Source organism: Martes martes, assembly GCF_963455335.1.
Source record: "Martes martes genome assembly, chromosome: 9".
Lineage (NCBI taxonomy): Eukaryota > Metazoa > Chordata > Mammalia > Carnivora > Mustelidae > Martes > Martes martes.
Genome location: NC_137896.1, coordinates 20,893,854 through 20,911,672, shown reverse-complemented (window position 1 = coordinate 20,911,672; position 17,819 = coordinate 20,893,854). Strand labels below are relative to the sequence as shown.

Sequence of the window (17,819 nt, the reverse complement as noted above, 5' to 3'; positions counted from 1 at the left end):
GCCTTATCCCCTGGAGATTCCCAAGAAAGTACTAATGGACCCTCTCATCAAGGTAAAATTGAAGTGCCCTAATATGATATTCAAGATCCTCCATGATTAGGACTGTCATAAGATACAGGATGCCCAGTTAAATTTGAATTTCAGATGAGCAACAAAAAAGTTTTAATATGTTACTAAATATTGCATGGAACATATTCATACTAAAAGAATTTCATTGTTTAACTGAAATTCAAATTTAACTGAATATCTTAAATTTTTATGCATTAAATTTGGCAACCTTATTCAAGATCTTCCCCAGACACCCTCTCCTGCCTTACTTCCCATTTTTTCCTCTGTATATCCTATGCCTCGTCTACAAGAATGTTCCAACTTCTATGTCTTAGCTCACGCTTCGTCCTCTGCCTGGGTCACCAGTTTACCACCATATCTTTTTGGCAAACTCTTCTCATCCTTTAAACCCAGTCCAAATGGCATCTTCTCTGGGAGACCTTCCTTGGCAGAGTACTTTAGCCACGTTGCAGGGTGCTCACCGAATCTGATTTTCATGGGGTTTGCCTTATGATTCTGTGTTTTAACACCTGGTCTTTAAAGACACACAGACAAGATTGAATGCAAAAGAAAGGGTATAGGAATGATCTAATTTTTCCTGCTTCTCTGCCCATTCAATTCCCACTTAAGTCCCCATAACGTTAAGACCAAACAGTTTTGGAGTACTTTTCTGCACCTGCTAAGTGCTTTGCGTGCAGCACCTTATGTAAATTCCGTGTAATCTTATGAGGTCAGTGCAATTGAATATCCACTTTGTGGGCAAGGGGATGAGGCATGTAGAGGTGAAGCTGGCTGACAACATTTCCACAGCTGTAAAATGGGGATCATAACACTATGTTCCTCATTAGGCTTTCTCCAACTAGAATGTGGGTTCCCAGAGGGCAGGAACTTGTTTTCATACAAACTTCTGCATCTTCAGAGCCTACAGTTGTGTTGATCATTGAGGAGGCACTCAGCAAATGCTTGTTGAACGAATGAATGAGACTCCCTATAGATGAAGTGACCACAATTTAGAGAGAGAAAGTAACTTGCCAGAGAGCAGAGAAGTAGATGCTTGGAACTTTGAGGAGAAGCAGAGTCAGTGGTGTATTGGTAAATTTGTAACAACCAGCTTTCTGAAACACCAGTAACTCTATAGCATTTGTTTGTAACACTTGTTTGATATCCATGGTGTAAATACTCCCACCATGGCCAATTTCAAGCAACCAACCTGAGGTTAACTTGAAAATTTTCTGAAAATTTAATCATAGGCTCTTGCTAGCCTATTTATACAAGCTGGCTCCAGAACACCAAGTACTGGGACATAATTCTAAAGGTTACACAGTTCCAAAAGGTACATTGCCACCTTTATTCATCCTGTCTCCTTGAATTAGGCACAGTCCATACAGCTAAGGGAGGTGGGAGGGGAAGGACACTCAAATAATTCAGTTCAAAGCAGATTGCGTAGGTGATTCTTTAAGAACATAAACCCAATTGCAAAACTTGCTTAAAATTTTCAATTTATACCTGGGCTCAGTGGGTTAAAGCCTCTGCCTTTGGCTCAGGTCATGATCTCAGGGTCCTGGGATCAAGCCCTTCATTGGGCTCTCTGCTCAGCAGGCAGCCTGCTTCCCCCTCTCTCTCTGCCTGCCTCTCTGCCTACTTGTGATCTCTCTCTCTCTCTGTCAAATAAAGAAAATCTAAAAAAATTTTTTTTCAATTTATTTCCAATGCTCTTAGCATAAACCCAGTCTCCTTACCAAGGCTCATAAAGGCCATCATGAAACCTCCTCCTGTGCCAAGCACAGTACTAGGCTTTTTGTACCAGGATATAACGGTGGACATGACAGACACAGTTCCTGCTCTCATGGATACTGTGTCCAGTAAATAAGGCTGCCAATAAACAAGTGATCAACCATTAAGTAGAAAATTACAAATGGAGATCTGTGTGCCATGGAGGAGGTGTTAGGAAAGAGAATTATGAGGAATGAGAAGGAGTTGCTTACTTGGACTGAAGATGGGTTGAGGAAAGCTACTCTAAGAAAGTGACCTCTGAGACCTGAAGGATGAGGAGGAGTTGGACGAAGTATGGGGCTGGTAACCAGGAAGAAGAGGAGAATATTTGGCTCTTTGAGAAGTTCTATAGGAATAACTTCTGTATAATTGGAGATAAGCAGAGCTGAGATAGGGAGGGTGCTGTGGTCGGAATGTTTGTATCCCACCAAAATCCATAAATGGAAATCCTAACCTTCAAGGTGGTGGTATTAGGAAGTGGGGCTTTCAGGAGGTGATTAGGTCACAAGGGTGGAGTCCTCATGAATGGGATCAGTGCTTTTCTAAGAAGATGTAGAAATTTCCCTTAGCCCTTCTATCTGCAAGGACATAGTAAGAAAGTCAGTGAACCATAATGCAACCTCACCAGACAACAAATCTGTTGGTGTCTTGGTCTTGGACTTTCCAGCCTCAGAACTGTGAGAAATAAATTTCTGTTGTTTGCAAGCCACCCAGTGTGTGATATTTTTCTCATAACAGTCTGGATGGACTAAGACAAATGTCATGGATGTGAAGGTCAGGGGGCTAAATGGCTAAGACGACAAAGGGAGAGGTTTAACACTCTTATTTAAATCTCAGGAGCTCAGATGCACCCTTTGAATGATTCTCTTCTAATCATGGCCAACTTCCTCCTACAAAAAACCTTTTTATAGCTCTGGGGTTGAAATAACATCACCCAGTTCCCATCGGGACTTGCAAAGATGAGTAAGTAGAAGCCCAGAGAGGGAGATGTGATCGCCAACAGTTTCTCAGTCAGTAATAGTTGTAGGCGTTGGATAATATACTTTCTGAGTCAGTATTATTAAAGAAAAAACAACAAAACAAAACCACGAAGGGAGTCATAAGGAGAGCCACATAGGTAATTTGCACTTTCTACTATCCACATTTAAAAAGTAAAGAGAAACGGGGGAATTAATTTTGTATTTTATTTGACCCGATATATTCAAAATATAATTTCAACATGTAATCAATAAAACGCGTAGAAATCCGGTATGCATTTTATTTACATGTATGGCACTTTTCCATTCAGACTAGCTATATTTCAAGCCCTCAGGAGCCGCATGTGGTTAGTGGTTACAGAACTGGACAGTGCAGTTCTATGCCTCAATTTCCTTATTTGTGAAACGAGGATAAAATTGACTAGGTCATGGAAGGATTAGGAGAGCACAAGTGAAACGTTCAGTGCTCCGCCCTGCACATAGGGGGCACCCAATAAATCTTGGCTCCTTTGGGTTTTTTCTCTCACCATACCGCCCTCCTTCAAGTCTCCGCCCCCTTTCCCCACCCCCTTCAGGTTCCGGGCGGAAGCAGCACCGTCGTAAATGCAGCGCGCTTTACGGTGGCGGTGCCTTTTACCGCAGTGTGGCCGGCTTTCGTGTTACTCATACTTTTACCTCATTGGCTCTGCGACCCGCTCACAGCGCTTTCCGGCAGTGTGGCTGGAGCTGCAGTGGAGGGGGTCGCGGTTGGGGCGTGAGTGGAAGGAACCCGAATAGCAGGTGTTGTTTGGGCCTGGAACCATGGATGTGGGTGAACTTCTCAGCTACCAGGTATGAGAGACGAGGAGGGTCGGGCTACCGTCCCCTCACCCGGGCAAGGGTCTCCGGTCGCGGGACTAGAGTCCCTTCATCTCACCTCTGTCCCCGGCCCGCGCGTCCCCTCACTTCTCATGTCCGAGCTTCTCATTTCACTTCACTCCCCTGAGACTCTCCTGGGCCCTTTCAGCTCATTCCTTCTCAGAGCCCAGGCCCCTTTCTCTCAACTCCAGTCTGGGCCTCTTCTTAGCCTACCCTGGACTGGGGCCTGGTTCCCTTCAACTCTTCTGAAGGCCCCAGATCATCTTCACAACCATCTCCCTTCAATTCTCTTGTCCCCCGGTCGTTGAGTTGTTGTTGTTGGTGGTGGTGGTGGTGGTGGCGGTGGTGGTGGGAGGGCACTGGTCTTTCCTGCAATTGAGGCCCGGCTTCCCTACTGACTGGCCATGTGGGTTTTGGACAAGTCATTTTGCCCTCTTTGAGCTTCAGTTTTTGAACATATAAGACAGAGACAGTAATAACTACCCAATAGGGTTGTTTGAGGACTCTATTAACTACTGGATGTGAAAGCCGATTTTAAAGTGCAAAATCTGTTCCCATTTTAACAGCCATTGTTGGGAGATATTTGGAATTCTAGCATGGGATGGGACCCTAGGAATCTTGTCTTTCCTGCTCAGGCAACTTGGTGGGAATTGGTGGTGCAGAGGGCAGAAAGGACTTATCCAAAATAACTCAACAAGTAAGAGCTGGATTAGAGTCGAGGTCTCCTGGCTCCCAGTTCAAAGGTTTCCCCATCTTTGACTTCCTGCAGCGGCTCCTTGTGAGAGGCAGTAGAACCCTGCTGTCCAGTATGGTAGCTGTCCATGTGTCCAGTTGAAGTGGAGCTAGTATGAGTTGAAAAGTACTCTTAAGTGTAAAATCATGCTGAATTTTGAAGATTCAATATGAAAAATAAAGTTTTTATGCTGATTTTATTATATTGATCAATTACCTTGATTATTGATCATGTTGATTAACCATATTATGGGTAATGGGTGAAATAAAATTTAAAATAAATTTTACCTGTTTCTGTTGACTTTTTAATGTAGCTACCAGCCTTTTAGTGTGGCTTTTAAAAATTACATATATAAATGGTCTTATATTTCCATTGGACAGCTTTGCAGTAGAGAACAGGTGATTAAGAGCTATGTGTCAGGGGCCGCATGTTCCTTGGAATCTCTATTTTGCTATTGACTGGCTGCTGTAACCTTGAACAAAATACTTAACTCTCTATGCATTGGTTTCCTCATACGTAAATAGGGGCAAAGATGGCACCTACCACAGAAGTCTGTTGTGAAGCTGTTGTGAAATGTAAAATGCTTAGACTAATGCTTGTCAAAGAGTAAAAGTTCAGTGCATGTTAGCAATTATATTCATGCTACTCCCTCAGCCAACATACAAAGAACGGACCTTGGAGACTCTATAGACATTGTAGAAAAGAACTTTGAAGCAATGGTTGATATATAGTCAAGAGAGTTCTCTTTTTAAGACAGTTATTGAACATGAAAGAAGACAGGAAATAGGGTTGTTGAATGAGTGGTTCTGTGTCTTTTTGGGAGTTACAGAATGGCTAGCCCATTGACTCAGAATTTAAAGCTAAAAGAGGTTCATTCATTTGCTCAAAAATTTATTGAACAACTACTGTGCAAGGCGCCAAGTCCTCTGAGTATAGGACACTGAACAAAATAGGCAAAGTTCTTGCTTTTGAAGAGCTTGGTGGGAAAGTAACAAGATAATAAGTGTTAAACAAAGAAGAAATTCAGATTGTGATAGGTACTTTGAAGGATAATCAGGGTGTACTATAGAACTGTGCTGTTTGGTGTCGTAGCCACTGGATACCTGTGAATCCTGAACACTTGAAATGTGGCTAGTTGGAATTGAGAGTGATAGGTGTAAAATACACATTGGATTTCCAGGATTTAGTATGAAAAAAATTAATGTAACATATATAAATAATCTTTATATTGATTCCATGTTGAAATGATGATATGTGGGATATATTGGCTTAAAGAAAATATTTTATTAAAATTAATGTTACCTTCTTTAAAACTTTTTAAATGTGACTGCTAGAAAATTTAAAATTACATATGTGGCTCATCTGTGGCTTTCAGTATGTTTTTATTAGACAGTGCTACACAAGAAAATAACCCCTGGCAGTAGGAGATAGGACCTATTACTTTTTGTAATACCGTCTGGGAAGGACTCCAAGGAATGAATGTTAAAGGACTGAAGGTTGAGAAGGAGCCAGTCATGTAAAGGGGCAGAGGATCAAGGCGAGGGAAGAGCAAGTATGTAGGCTATGAGGTAGAAGCTGGTGTGGCTTATTAGAAGATCAGGAAGAGGATTGATGGAACTGGAACATGGTGAGTGAGTAGGACAATGGTAGGTGATGAATAGGAAATGTAGGCAGATGACAGACTACGTAGGCCTTCCTGTAGGCCATGATAAGGAGTTTGAATTTTATTTGGAGAGATGTTATAGATAACCTCACGCGGACCACTTATTTGCCAATGAAAAGTGAACCCCATTCTGGTAAAGCAGTTCCCCAAGGTTGTGGGCTAAGGTAGTAGCATAGTTGAAACCAGAATCCTGATCTCCTTATTTTCAGTCCTGTTCATTCCCCACATGCACTATTCATGCAGTTTCCTTTCTACGGGACTGATGTCTACTCCTTCTGTTCTTAAAAGATGGTACAGTCTGGAATCTAGTCCATAATCAATGAAATAGCACCCATCCTCTTGTGGAAATGGATGAAGGTCATTTGAATTGATGGATGCAAAAGCTCTTCAAAAACAGCAACATTTTATAGATATGAAAGATGCATTATTTACCTGCACCATCTCTCAAAATCTTTACAACAACCCTATGAAGAAGGTACTATCTTTAATCCCTGTTGTACAGATGAGGGGACTGAGGTGCAGAAAAGTACCTGCCTCATAGCTGAAGCTTCTAATAACCGTGCTGTACTGCCTGCCTACTCTGGGCCGGATGCTGAACTAAAGTACTTTCTGATGCGTTCTTACAGTTAATTTTCAACATGCCCTTTGAGGTGGGTGGCATGCCTGTTTTACAGAGAAGGAAGCTTGAGCTAGAGAAGTCCGTTGCCTGCCAAGGACAAACAGCCAGTAAGGAGTAGAGCCAGAACTGGAACCAAATGAATACTCAAATCTGGGTTTCCATTTTGTTTTCAGTTTTTTAAAAACTTAAAAAACTGAAGTATTGTACATCTATAGAAGAATGCATATATTTTAGTACTGTTGATTATAGTTGTGATTTACAAAGTGGACTCAGCATGACCACTGAAGTTCATTCCTCAAGGACTTGTCTGATTTGAACATCCCCACCCCCAGACTTTGATTCATTAAGTCTCCTGTGGGACCTTAGAATTTGTGTTTCTAACAAGATCCCAGGTGTTGCTGAAGCTCTGGTCCAGGGACTACATTTTGAAAGTGTACCTGGTCTAAAATGATCTAAATTCCTTTTAAAATTTTACCCAGCTGAGATTGTCCTCCCTTTTCATAGCTGTTAGTTTTAGTTTTTTTGAGCTTAAGTCATATTTTTTCCCTGCTATTCATGATATTGAGAGCAAATCACTTAATCTTTCTGGGCCTCAGTTTCCTCATATGCCTAATGAGGGGATTAAGTAAGTCTCTCTGAGGTCTCTTCTAACTTTAAATTCTGTAATACTAATTATTTAGGCCAAGAGCTCTAGAGCTTTCAAGGGATAAAAAAGCTTGATATAGGAGAATGAATCGGGGCTGAAAATCTGGGAGATTTGAGTTTTAATCCTCCCTTTATCATTACTTATGTGGGTGACTCAGGACAAGTCACTTCCCCTCTCTATATATCTTTTTACCACCTATAAAATGAGGGGATAGAGCTCTTAAGAGTTGTTAGTTTCCTTTCCTGGAATTCAGAGATTAAGGTATGCAAGAAAAATATGTAATGTCAGGAAGTGTTTATTTAAAGTATTTAATATTTTTTGGGTGCTTCCTAAATTTCATTTTTGGTATAGCGTGGTGGGAAGATTCCAATTTTCTGCTGAGATTGGTTCTTCTAGTAATAGAGTTAGGCAGTAAGTGCCTCAGTATATGCCTTATATCCTTGACATATGTTAACTATTCATTTGAGAAGACAGGAGAATTACAATGTGGACAGGAGGTGGTGGAAAAAGTCTTAAAGAGGAAGCCAGTTATATTCCCAATATGGAAATGTACTTTTTTGATGCCTTCGGGCTTAGACATCTCATCAAGAAGTGTGCCCAGCAGTTCCTTGGCTGAGAAGTTTCTGCTGCACAGGCACGCATATGAACTTCAGGGCATTCTCATTAATACTAATTCCACAGATGTCTGGAAAAAGTTCTTACCTTCGAAGTTTTGCAATAAAGAATTCACATTTAGTGCATCGTGGCTCAGTGGAAATGACTTGCTTTGTGACATGAGAAGTATTCTCTTTGAGGCAGATTGGGGTCAGGGACCCTTGGTTTTAGCAAGACTGCAGACACTCACTCCTTTTGTGACCTATCAGTAGTACCATAGCATTTCCTTGGATTGCAGGGGCCTGTAGGAATTTATAATCTTGCTCCTTTCCCCTTATTTCTTTCTTTTGAAATAAAAAAATTTTAATGACATAAACTGACAAGAATAGTGTTAAAGTATTTGAGAAGAGGAAAAGGACCCTAGTCTAACAAGTATTTTTATAGTCCCATAGTTATTGTATATTGCATGGCAATTATCATTGTGTCTATACTGTTTTGTGTTCTACACTTTTAATTTAACACTGCCAGAAATATTTCCTGTGTTTCTACATGGTCCTCATGTTATTTTTAATGTTTTCATACTTTTTGTTCAGGTGATAGACCAACCATTTTTCCTTAAATTGTTCCTCTATAATTATTTAGAGGAATTATTTATGATTATTTAATGGCCTTCAGGAGTTTGTTCTTGGAGATACTATTGCAGTAAACTTCTTCATTTGTTTGGCATTCCCCCCCCCCACCTGCTGTTAGAAATTACCATGTGCCATCTCCTGTGCTCAGTATTACATGTACAAAAATTATTAAGACATCGTCCTGGACCTTAAAGAATTCGTAACTTGAGGAATGAGACAGACATTTCAACAACGAACTGTGTGAATAAAGTATTATGGGAGCACAATGGAAGGAACGATTGGATATGCCTGGAGAAGGGATGTATTAATGGATGTGCTCATTGAAGAAAAAGGATGGGATGTTGAAATCTCAGCCATGATGAATGAATAGGAATTCTGTGGGTAATGAAGGAGGCCGAGGAATAGTCATTCTTGCCTAGGCATTAGTGAGAGCAGAAGTATGGGAGTGAAATGTCGGAGCATTGAGTAAACGGAGGGGAGTGGCAGATGATGGGGTCATCTCAGCTGCAGATATGTTAAGGAACACACCGTGCTCATATGGAATTCATCTTTTATCTGTTTATGGTGCTAACAGCAGTGGGTGTTCCAGTTTTACCACAATCTTGATATTACCAGGTGTCACAATTTTAATTTTGTCTCATTAATCTAGTAGGTATGTAAAGTGTTGGTTCAAGTTTGCTGTAATAGCCATTTTTCCCCTGTGCATGTTATCGTTTGTATTTCTTATCATCTGCCTCTTCCTTCGAAAGGAACTGCTGTAGTTTGTAATTGAGCTTTTCTCTTGTGTGTTTTTGTTGTTGTTGTTGATGATGGGGTGTATGTAAGAAACGTGTTAGAAGACTGAACACACGTGCTCATTCTGTAGTGGCCCCATTCCACCTGTAACCGTGAGAATATTCTCCTCACGATGTTTTATAGCGTCGTGATATAGGCACTTTTTGCATGACAGTTTAGACTAGTGCTTTTCAAAGTTACTTTTTGTTAATGGTGGGACTATAACAGATAAAGAGCTATTTTCATTGATATTTCCATTTCAGGGTGCTTTCTCTTTCATCTCCTGAGTGATTTCTTTCTTAATTTCATTTCCTCTCTTTGCAGTTTTCTCATCCTCTTTCTTCCTGGCACATTCTCTTCATACTCAAAAAACACATATTTATGTGCCTCCTCCCACACTACATGGTTAACTCAGAGGCAGGAACCAGCACCTAGCAAAGTGTCTAACCCATAACTGATGGCTCATAAATGGTCGTTTAATGATTGAGTGAACCAGTATATACCTTCAAATATGCTCTGGCTGTTTCCCCCTTTGAAAAGTTTTTGTTCCGATATCTTGTTGCTTGCTGACTTGTATGTCTTTGTTTTCATGTTAGACATCAAGAATGTTTGATTCATATATGTTACTTCAGTTTCTGAATTGTCTTCCTCATCCGCATCATCTCTTGCTACTCTTGCTGCAAAACCTACATTTTTTTGAACTTTTATTTTGAATTAATGTTGAATTTACAGGACTTTGCAAAAATAGTAGAGAGAGTTTCTGAGTTTCCATATGCTCCTCACCCAACTTCCCCTAAAGTTAACATCGTCTATAGTCGTAATACGATGATCAAAACCAGGAATTCATAATTCTGGTAACTGAACCACAGACTTAATTCAGATGTCACCAGTTTTTCCACTTATATCCTTTTCCTGTTTGAGGATCCTATCCACGGTCCCACATTGCAGTTACTTTTCGTTGTGATTTTCATTGTCTTTTATGGTCTTGACCTTTTTGAAGAGTACTTATCAGTTGTTTTGTATGATGTCCAAAACCTGCATTCTTGGAGGTTGCCAGTACCCTCTGCCAAAGATTTTCTTGAGCCTCATTACCCTTGACTCTTCCTTAGAATTTGATTTTATAGTCCTGTCCCTCATCATAGATGAACTCATCCATTCTTATGTCTTTCAGCACCTTGATATAGACAACTGTTAGCTCCATAGCCATGATGCGGTTTCATCTGTCAGTTTCATCTGTCTGTTCTGGCCAGATATTCTGGGATCACATAATTCTCTGTATCTCTCCACCTGATCCACCACCGATCCCCAGTTCTGCATTTTAGTCAGGGGTGTCTCTGTTCAGCAGACTTTAAAGAAGCATTGGAGCTATTTCTCAAAGATGAAGGACAAGGTTCTTTTCCTCATGGATCATAAGATCCTGTGAACAAAGAGGTCTACCTCCTTTCTCAGGGGTCAAGACAGTGTCAGGATATAAGAATGTTTAAGCCACAGTTTGCTCTCATGGAGCTTGCAGTCTAAGGGTGGCATTCCACAGATTTGAAAACTGATACTCTAGTACACAGTGTCATTGTGGTTACAGAAGAATGAACAAAATTTGGTGGCACAAGCAGGAGCAGCTCTACCACCAGGAAAGCTTTGCAGAGAAAGTGTTGCTTCTTCAGTCTTCTCTTTATTCCTTCCATCATAGTATAGACTCTTGGGACTTTGTCGAGTAAGTAGCTTTCTGGTTGGTCTTACTTTTTATTTTTGTGGGTCGTATATTGGCATGTTGAACATGGGTTTATTTCTTCTCTAGGCCAACAGAACAGTTTCCACTGGTCATAGACTTCAGTCCTACCTATTTCAGCTTCCTTGGAGGTAGGTTTTATTGAGATGGCCTAATTTTGGAGGTGAACTTGAGGAGGACAGCCATACCTTTCTGTAGTCCCTCACTAGGTGTTGTTTAAACTGGGGGTTAGAGGGATGCCTGGCTGGCTCAGTCAGTGAAGCATGTGATTCTGGATCTCAGAATCATGAGTTCAAGCCCCACATTGGGTGTAGATCTTACTAAAAAATAAATAAATAAATAAATAAATAAATAAATAAATTGGGGATTGAATTTATAAAATTTACACCAATAGAGAAGTTTTCAGATGTAAAGATAACTACATTTGAGAATGTGGATGGCTCAGAAAAGCCTGTCAGCTCTACTGGAGAGAATAATTCAAGGCATGTGCCCTCTGAGTGTGTCCATTAGGTGTCTTTTCATGTTGGTTTAGTGAATGAACACTACCTTGGGGTCAGACTGCCTGTGTTTGAATCCCACCTCAGCTGTTTGCTAGCTGTGTATCTTTGGGTGGTTAATTAACCTCTTTAAGCCCCAGGTCTTCATCTTTAAAATGGAGATTTTATAACAGTGTATCTCTGCCCACCATTTAAAAAAAATCTCCATTTTGTTATCTTTTAAAAATACAGGATTAAATAAGACAGGGTGGGTGGTGCTAAGTAGTATAGTGTCTGACACATTGTAAGTGCCTAGTAAATGTTAGCTATTAAATTTTAATTATTGATATAATTACAATCAACACACATGCTTTAGCAAAAGAGAAAAAATGTTTTTTTAAATCCTACAAAGCTGCCTCAGTATTCCCAAGGTCATTGGTCCCTCGGAGATTAAGGTTTAGAATGCTATAAAAGGAAATGAGAACAGTTTGTCACCCACACATGCCACAGTATAGAACTGTTTTCAATAGATTAAAGCACAACCCTATTCCACCACAGTTAGCAGTCATTGATATCAAGAATTATGTCATCAACACAGTAATTCTTTTCCCCAGGTCTCTTTAATATTGCTGAGATATCTCAGTGTTCCCCTTTCCTGGAGCCAGAAATCTCATTTATAAATTACTCCTTTCTTTTTGTTTCTTTCTTTTTTTCCCCCTAAGGTTCCTGAAGGAAGTGGTTGGTTTTGGTTTGAGTCTTGTATGGCTGTAAGATACAGCAGAAATTCTCATACTTTTTCCGGAGTCAGACATTTGATTCTAGTATTTCAGCTGAATAGTTCAAAGCCGTTTTCTTTTCTGCAGTGTTCTAGGAGTGACTGATCTAAGAGTGTGTTGGCCTAAATTTTAAAACCCTGTTGCGGGTTGGTATATAGAAACTAGATTATCTTTATCCTGAGTTCAGTGAACGATCTAGTGAGACAACCACAGTGCATTTTCATCTGTTAACTCATTTTAGATCATCAGTTGCCTGTGAGCAGATAATCTGCTTGGGCTCCTTAGACTTCCCTTCAACTACCCAGCAGTGTCCAAAGCCATTGACTGAACTGAGAAGGATTTGACCTCAAGCACAGAGTATTATGATGCTTCCCTCTGAGTGTGTCTGACTGTATTCCAAAGGCAGGTATACTTGTTTATTGAACAGATTGTTTGGTGTTCTTTTTTTTTTTTCTTTTTTAAAAAAGTTTAAATTCAATTAATGAGACATACAATGTATTACTGGTTTTGGGGGTACAGGTCTGTGATTCATCAGTCTTATGTAATACCCGGTGCTCGTTAAACATATACCCTCCAGCACCCATATGTGGTACATATATATACATATATATATATATATATATATAGAAAGATAGATATAGATATAGGTATACACACTACATCTTTATCCATTCATCTGTTGATGGACATCTGGGCTCTTTCCATAGTTTGGCTATTTTGGACATTTCTGCTATAAACACTGGGGTGTACGTGCCCCTTTGGATCATTACATTTGTATCTTTGGGGTAAATACCCAGTAGTGCAGTTGCTGGGTCATAGGGTAGCTCTGTTTTCAACAATTTGAGGAACCTCTATACTGTTTTCTAGAGTGGTTGCACCAGCTTGCATTCCCACCACTAGTGTAGGAGGGTTCCCCTTTCTCTGTATCATTGCCAACATCAGTTGTTTCCTGACCTGTTAATTTTAGTATATGGCATTATTTATGTTTTTTTGTTAGTACATAAAATTGAGGATTAATTTTTATTTGACCTCCCCTTAAGTTAAGAGCAAGTGAGTTTAAAATTACTTTTGGAGGGGCACCTGGGTGGCTCAGTCATTAAGGGTCTGCCTTCAGCTCTGGTCATGATCCCAGGGTCCCGGCATCAAGCCCTGCATTGGTCTCCCTGCTCAGCAGGAAGCCTGCTTCTCCCTCTCCCACTGCCCCTGCTTGTATTCCCTCTCTCGCTGTCTCTCTCTGTGTGTCAAATAAATAAATAAAATCTTTTTTAAAAATTACTTTTGGAATTTTTAATAAATTTAAGCATTAACAGTACATCAGTCTTCTGCTGGTGTTTCATGTTAGAATGCTATTTTCTTTGCAGCTTTGGATAAAATAAAAGAATTGTGGCTAGAGTTATCTAGAGTTGTCTTGTTATCTTTTATGGGCCTCTTCAAACATTAATAGTTCCATGGGAACAACTAATAGCTTCTCATATTAATGATAGTGGAAATTTGAGCATTTCAGGGGTACATAATTATTGACAGAGAAGCTGAAACATGGAGTGGGGGCTCTGGCCAGGAGCAGCTGTTGGGCAGAGGAAGGTAAAGATGCCAGAGAACCTTCAGAATGTAAAAATGCACAAAACTAGGAGCTGGTTCTTTGAAAGAGTTAATAAGATAGATAAACCCCTGGCCAGACTTACCAAAAAGAAAAGAGAAAGGACCCAAATAAATAAAATCATGAATAAAAGAACAGAGATCACAACCAACACCAAAGAAATATAAACAATTATAAGAACATATTATGAGCAACTATACACCAGCAAATCTGACAATCTGGAAGAAATGGATACATTCCTAACAATGTATAAACTACTGAAACTGAACCAGGAAGAAATAGAAAACCTGAACAGACCCATAACCGGAAAGGAGATTGAAGCAGTCATCAAAAATCTCCCAACAAACAAGAGCCCCGGGCCAGATGGCTTCCCAGGGGAATTCTACCAAACATTTAAAGAATTAATACCTATTCTCCTGAAACTGTTCCAAAAAATAGAAATGGAAGGAAAACTTCCAAACTCATTTTATGAGGCCAGCCTTACCTTGATCCCAAAACCAGACAAAGACCCCATCAAAAAGGAGAATTACAGACCAATATCCTTGATGAACACGGATGCAAAAAATTCTCACCAAAACACTAACCAATAGAATCCAACAGTACATTAAAAGGATTATTCACCACGACCAAGTGGGATTTATTCCTGGGCTGCAAGTTTGGTTCAACATCTGCAAATCAATCAATGTGATACAATACATTAATAAAAGAAAGAACAAGAACCATATGATACTCTCAATAGATGCTGAAAAAGCATTTGACAAAGTACAGAATCCTTTCTTGATCAAAACTCTTCAAAGTGTAGGGATAGAGGGTACGTACCTCAATATCATCAAAGCCATCTATGAAAAGCCCACTGCAAATACCATTCTCAATGGGGGAAAACTGATAGCTTTTCCCCTAAGATCAGGAACACAGCAGGGATGTCCACTATCACCAGTGCTATTCAACATAGCACTAGAAGTCCTAGCCTCAGCAATCAGACAACAAAAATAAATCAAAGGCATAAGAAGAGGCAAAGGCAAAGAAGTAGTCAAACTCACTCTTTGCAGATGATATGATACTTCATGTGGAAAACCCAAAAGACTCCACTTCAAAACTGCTAGAACTCATACAGGAATTCAGTAAAGTGTCCGGATATAAAATTAGTGCACAGAAATAAGTTGCATTTCTGTGCACCACCAACAAGACAGAAGAACGAGAAATTAAGGAGTCGATCCCATTTACAGTTGTACCCCAAATCATAAGATACCTAGGAATAAACCTAATCAAAGAGGCAAAGAATCTGTACTCAGGAAACTATAAAGTACTCATGAAAGAAATTGAGGAAGACAAAAAGAAATGGAAAAGTATTCCATGCTCATGGATTAGAAGAACAAATATTGTGAAAATGTCTATGTTACCTAAAGCAATCTACACATTTAATACAATCCTTATCAAAATACCATCCATTTTTTTCCAAAGAAATGGAACAAATAATCCTAAAATTTATATTGAACCAGAAAAGACCCTGAGTAGCCAGAGGAATGTTGAAAAAGAAAACCAAAGTTGTGGCATCACAATTCCAGACTTCAAGCTGTCTTACAAAGCTGTCATCATCAAGACAGTATCATACTGGCACAAAAACAGACACATGGATCAATGGAACAGAATAGAGAGCCCAGAAATAGACCCTCAACTCTGTGGTCAACTAATCTTTGACAAAGCAGGAAAGAATGTCCAATGGAAAAAAGACAGCCTCTTCAACAAATGGTGTTGGGAGAGTTGGACAGCCACATGCAGAAGAATGAAACTGGACCATTTCCTTATATCACACACAAAAATAGACTCAAAATAGATGTAAGGCAGGAATCCATCAAAATCCTTGAGGAGAACATAGGCAGCAGCCTCTTCCAACCTCAGCCGCAGCAACTTCTTCCTAGAAACATAGCCAAAGGCAAGGGAAGCAAGGGCAAAAATGAACTATTGGGACTTCATCAAGATCAAAAGCTTTTGCACAGCAAATGAAACAGTCAACAAAACCAAAAGACAACTGACAGAATGGGAGAAGATATTCTCAAAAGATCAAAAGCTTTTGCACAGCAAAGAAAACAGTCAACAAAACCAAAAGACAGCTGACAGAATGGGAGAAGATACTTGCAAATGACATATCAGATAAAGGGCTAGTATCTAAAATCTATAAAGAATTTATCAAACTCAACACCCAAAGAACAAATAGTCCAATCAAGAAATGGGCAGAGGACATGAACAGATATTTCTGCAAAGAAGACATCCAGATGGCCAATAGACACACGAAAAAGTGCTCTACATCACTTGGCATCAGGGAAATACAAAACAAAACCACAATGAGATACCACCTCACACCAGTCAGAATGGCTAAAATTAACAAGTCAGGAAACAACAGATGTTGGAGAGGATGCGGAGAAAGGGGAACCCTCCTACTCTGTTGGTGGGAATGTGAGCTGGTGCAGCCACTCTGGGAAAACATCATGGAGGTTCCTCAGAAAGTTGAAAATAGAGCTACCCTACTACCCAGCAATCACACTACTGGGTATTTACCCTAAAGGTTCAAATGTAGTGATCCTAAGGGGCATGTGCACCAGAATGTTTATAGCAGCAATGTCCACAATAGCCAAACTATGGAAAGAACCTAGATGTCCATCAACAGATGAACGGATAAAGAAGATGTGGTAGATATACACAATGGAATACTATGCAGCCATCAAGAGAAATGAAATCTTGCCATATGCAACGATATGGATGGAATTAGAGGGTATTATGCTAAGTGAAATAAGTCAATCAGAGAAAGACAATTATCATATGCTCTCCCTGATATGAGGAATTTGAGAGGCAGAGTGGGGGCTTGGCGGGTAAGGGAGGAAAAAATGAAACAAAATGGGATCGGGAGGGACATAGACCATAAGAGACTCTTAATCTCACAAAACACACTGAGCGTTGCTGGGGGAAGGGGGATATGGAGAGGGTGGTTGGGTTATGGACATTGGGGAGGGTATGTGATATGGTGAGTGCTGTGAAGTGTGTAAGTCTGACAGTTCACAGACCTGTACCCCTGGGGCAAATAATACATTATATGTTAATAAAAATGATTCATAGAAAAAGAATGTTAAAATGCAGCAAATAAAGAAATAAGAAAAAGATATTATCATTGATGAATTGGGGGTTGTCATGAAAAGAAACCCCCCAGTGAGGTTCCCTATTTATTATTTTTAAAGATTTTATTTGACAAAGGGAGAAAGAGTGTGAGTGCACATGCAGGGGGAGTGGGAAAGGGAGAAGCAGGCTCCCTGCTGAGCAGTGAGCCCCATGTGGGGCTTGATCCCAGGACCCCAGGATCATGACCTGAGCTGAAGGCAGATGCTTAACCAGTTGAGCCACCCAAGTGCCCCTGAGGTTCCTTTTTTTTTAAAAGGTGAGGGTTGTATTGAATTGCACTAATGCCTCTTTTATCTGGTGTCTTTGACAAATGGGGTACTTTTCCTGAACAGATTTTCCACATAGCAGCAACTGAGAAGAGCAGCAAGAGTGCCAGCACAAGAACTTCCTCCTTTTACAAATGGGGAAGGCCTGGCACAGGGACAGAGAGTGACTTGCCTCAGGTCATAAAATGGGGCTTAGAACAGAACCGTGCTTTTTCCCATATTCAAAACTTGAATTTTTCATCATTTTGTTTGGAGTTTCTTTCTAAAACAAACATTCTTGCCTTTCTCAATAGGTCAGACTGTTGTCTTAGGGCCATTATTATGAACACATGTTAATTGTGCCCAGATTTCTCTCTTGATCTTTTGAAGTGTGGAAAGTTTTTACTCCTGCATTAAAACATTGGGAGTATTACAGAGAAATTTGGAGTTCTTATGCCTATTGTTTACAGTTTTTCTTGCTTTTCTTTGGTGTCACCTGTCACTTCTTTGT

General features: G+C 40.0%; 1 protein-coding gene across 2 annotated transcripts in view; it reads left to right on the top strand.

Annotated features, from left to right (window-relative positions):
- The first annotated feature begins 3,501 nt into the window (after positions 1 to 3,501).
- CTNNBL1 (catenin beta like 1) overlaps positions 3,502 to 17,819 on the top strand; it is a 161,126-nt gene continuing 146,808 nt past the window's right edge. Inside the window, exon 1 of one of the 2 annotated variants that reach the window (XM_080813370.1) lies at positions 3,502 to 3,629. In XM_080813370.1, the coding sequence (XP_080669496.1) occupies positions 3,600 to 3,629 (30 nt within the window). In that variant the 5' untranslated portion in view covers positions 3,502 to 3,599. The remainder of the gene's footprint in view (positions 3,630 to 17,819) is intronic. The other variant, XM_080813369.1, reaches the window with a different exon arrangement.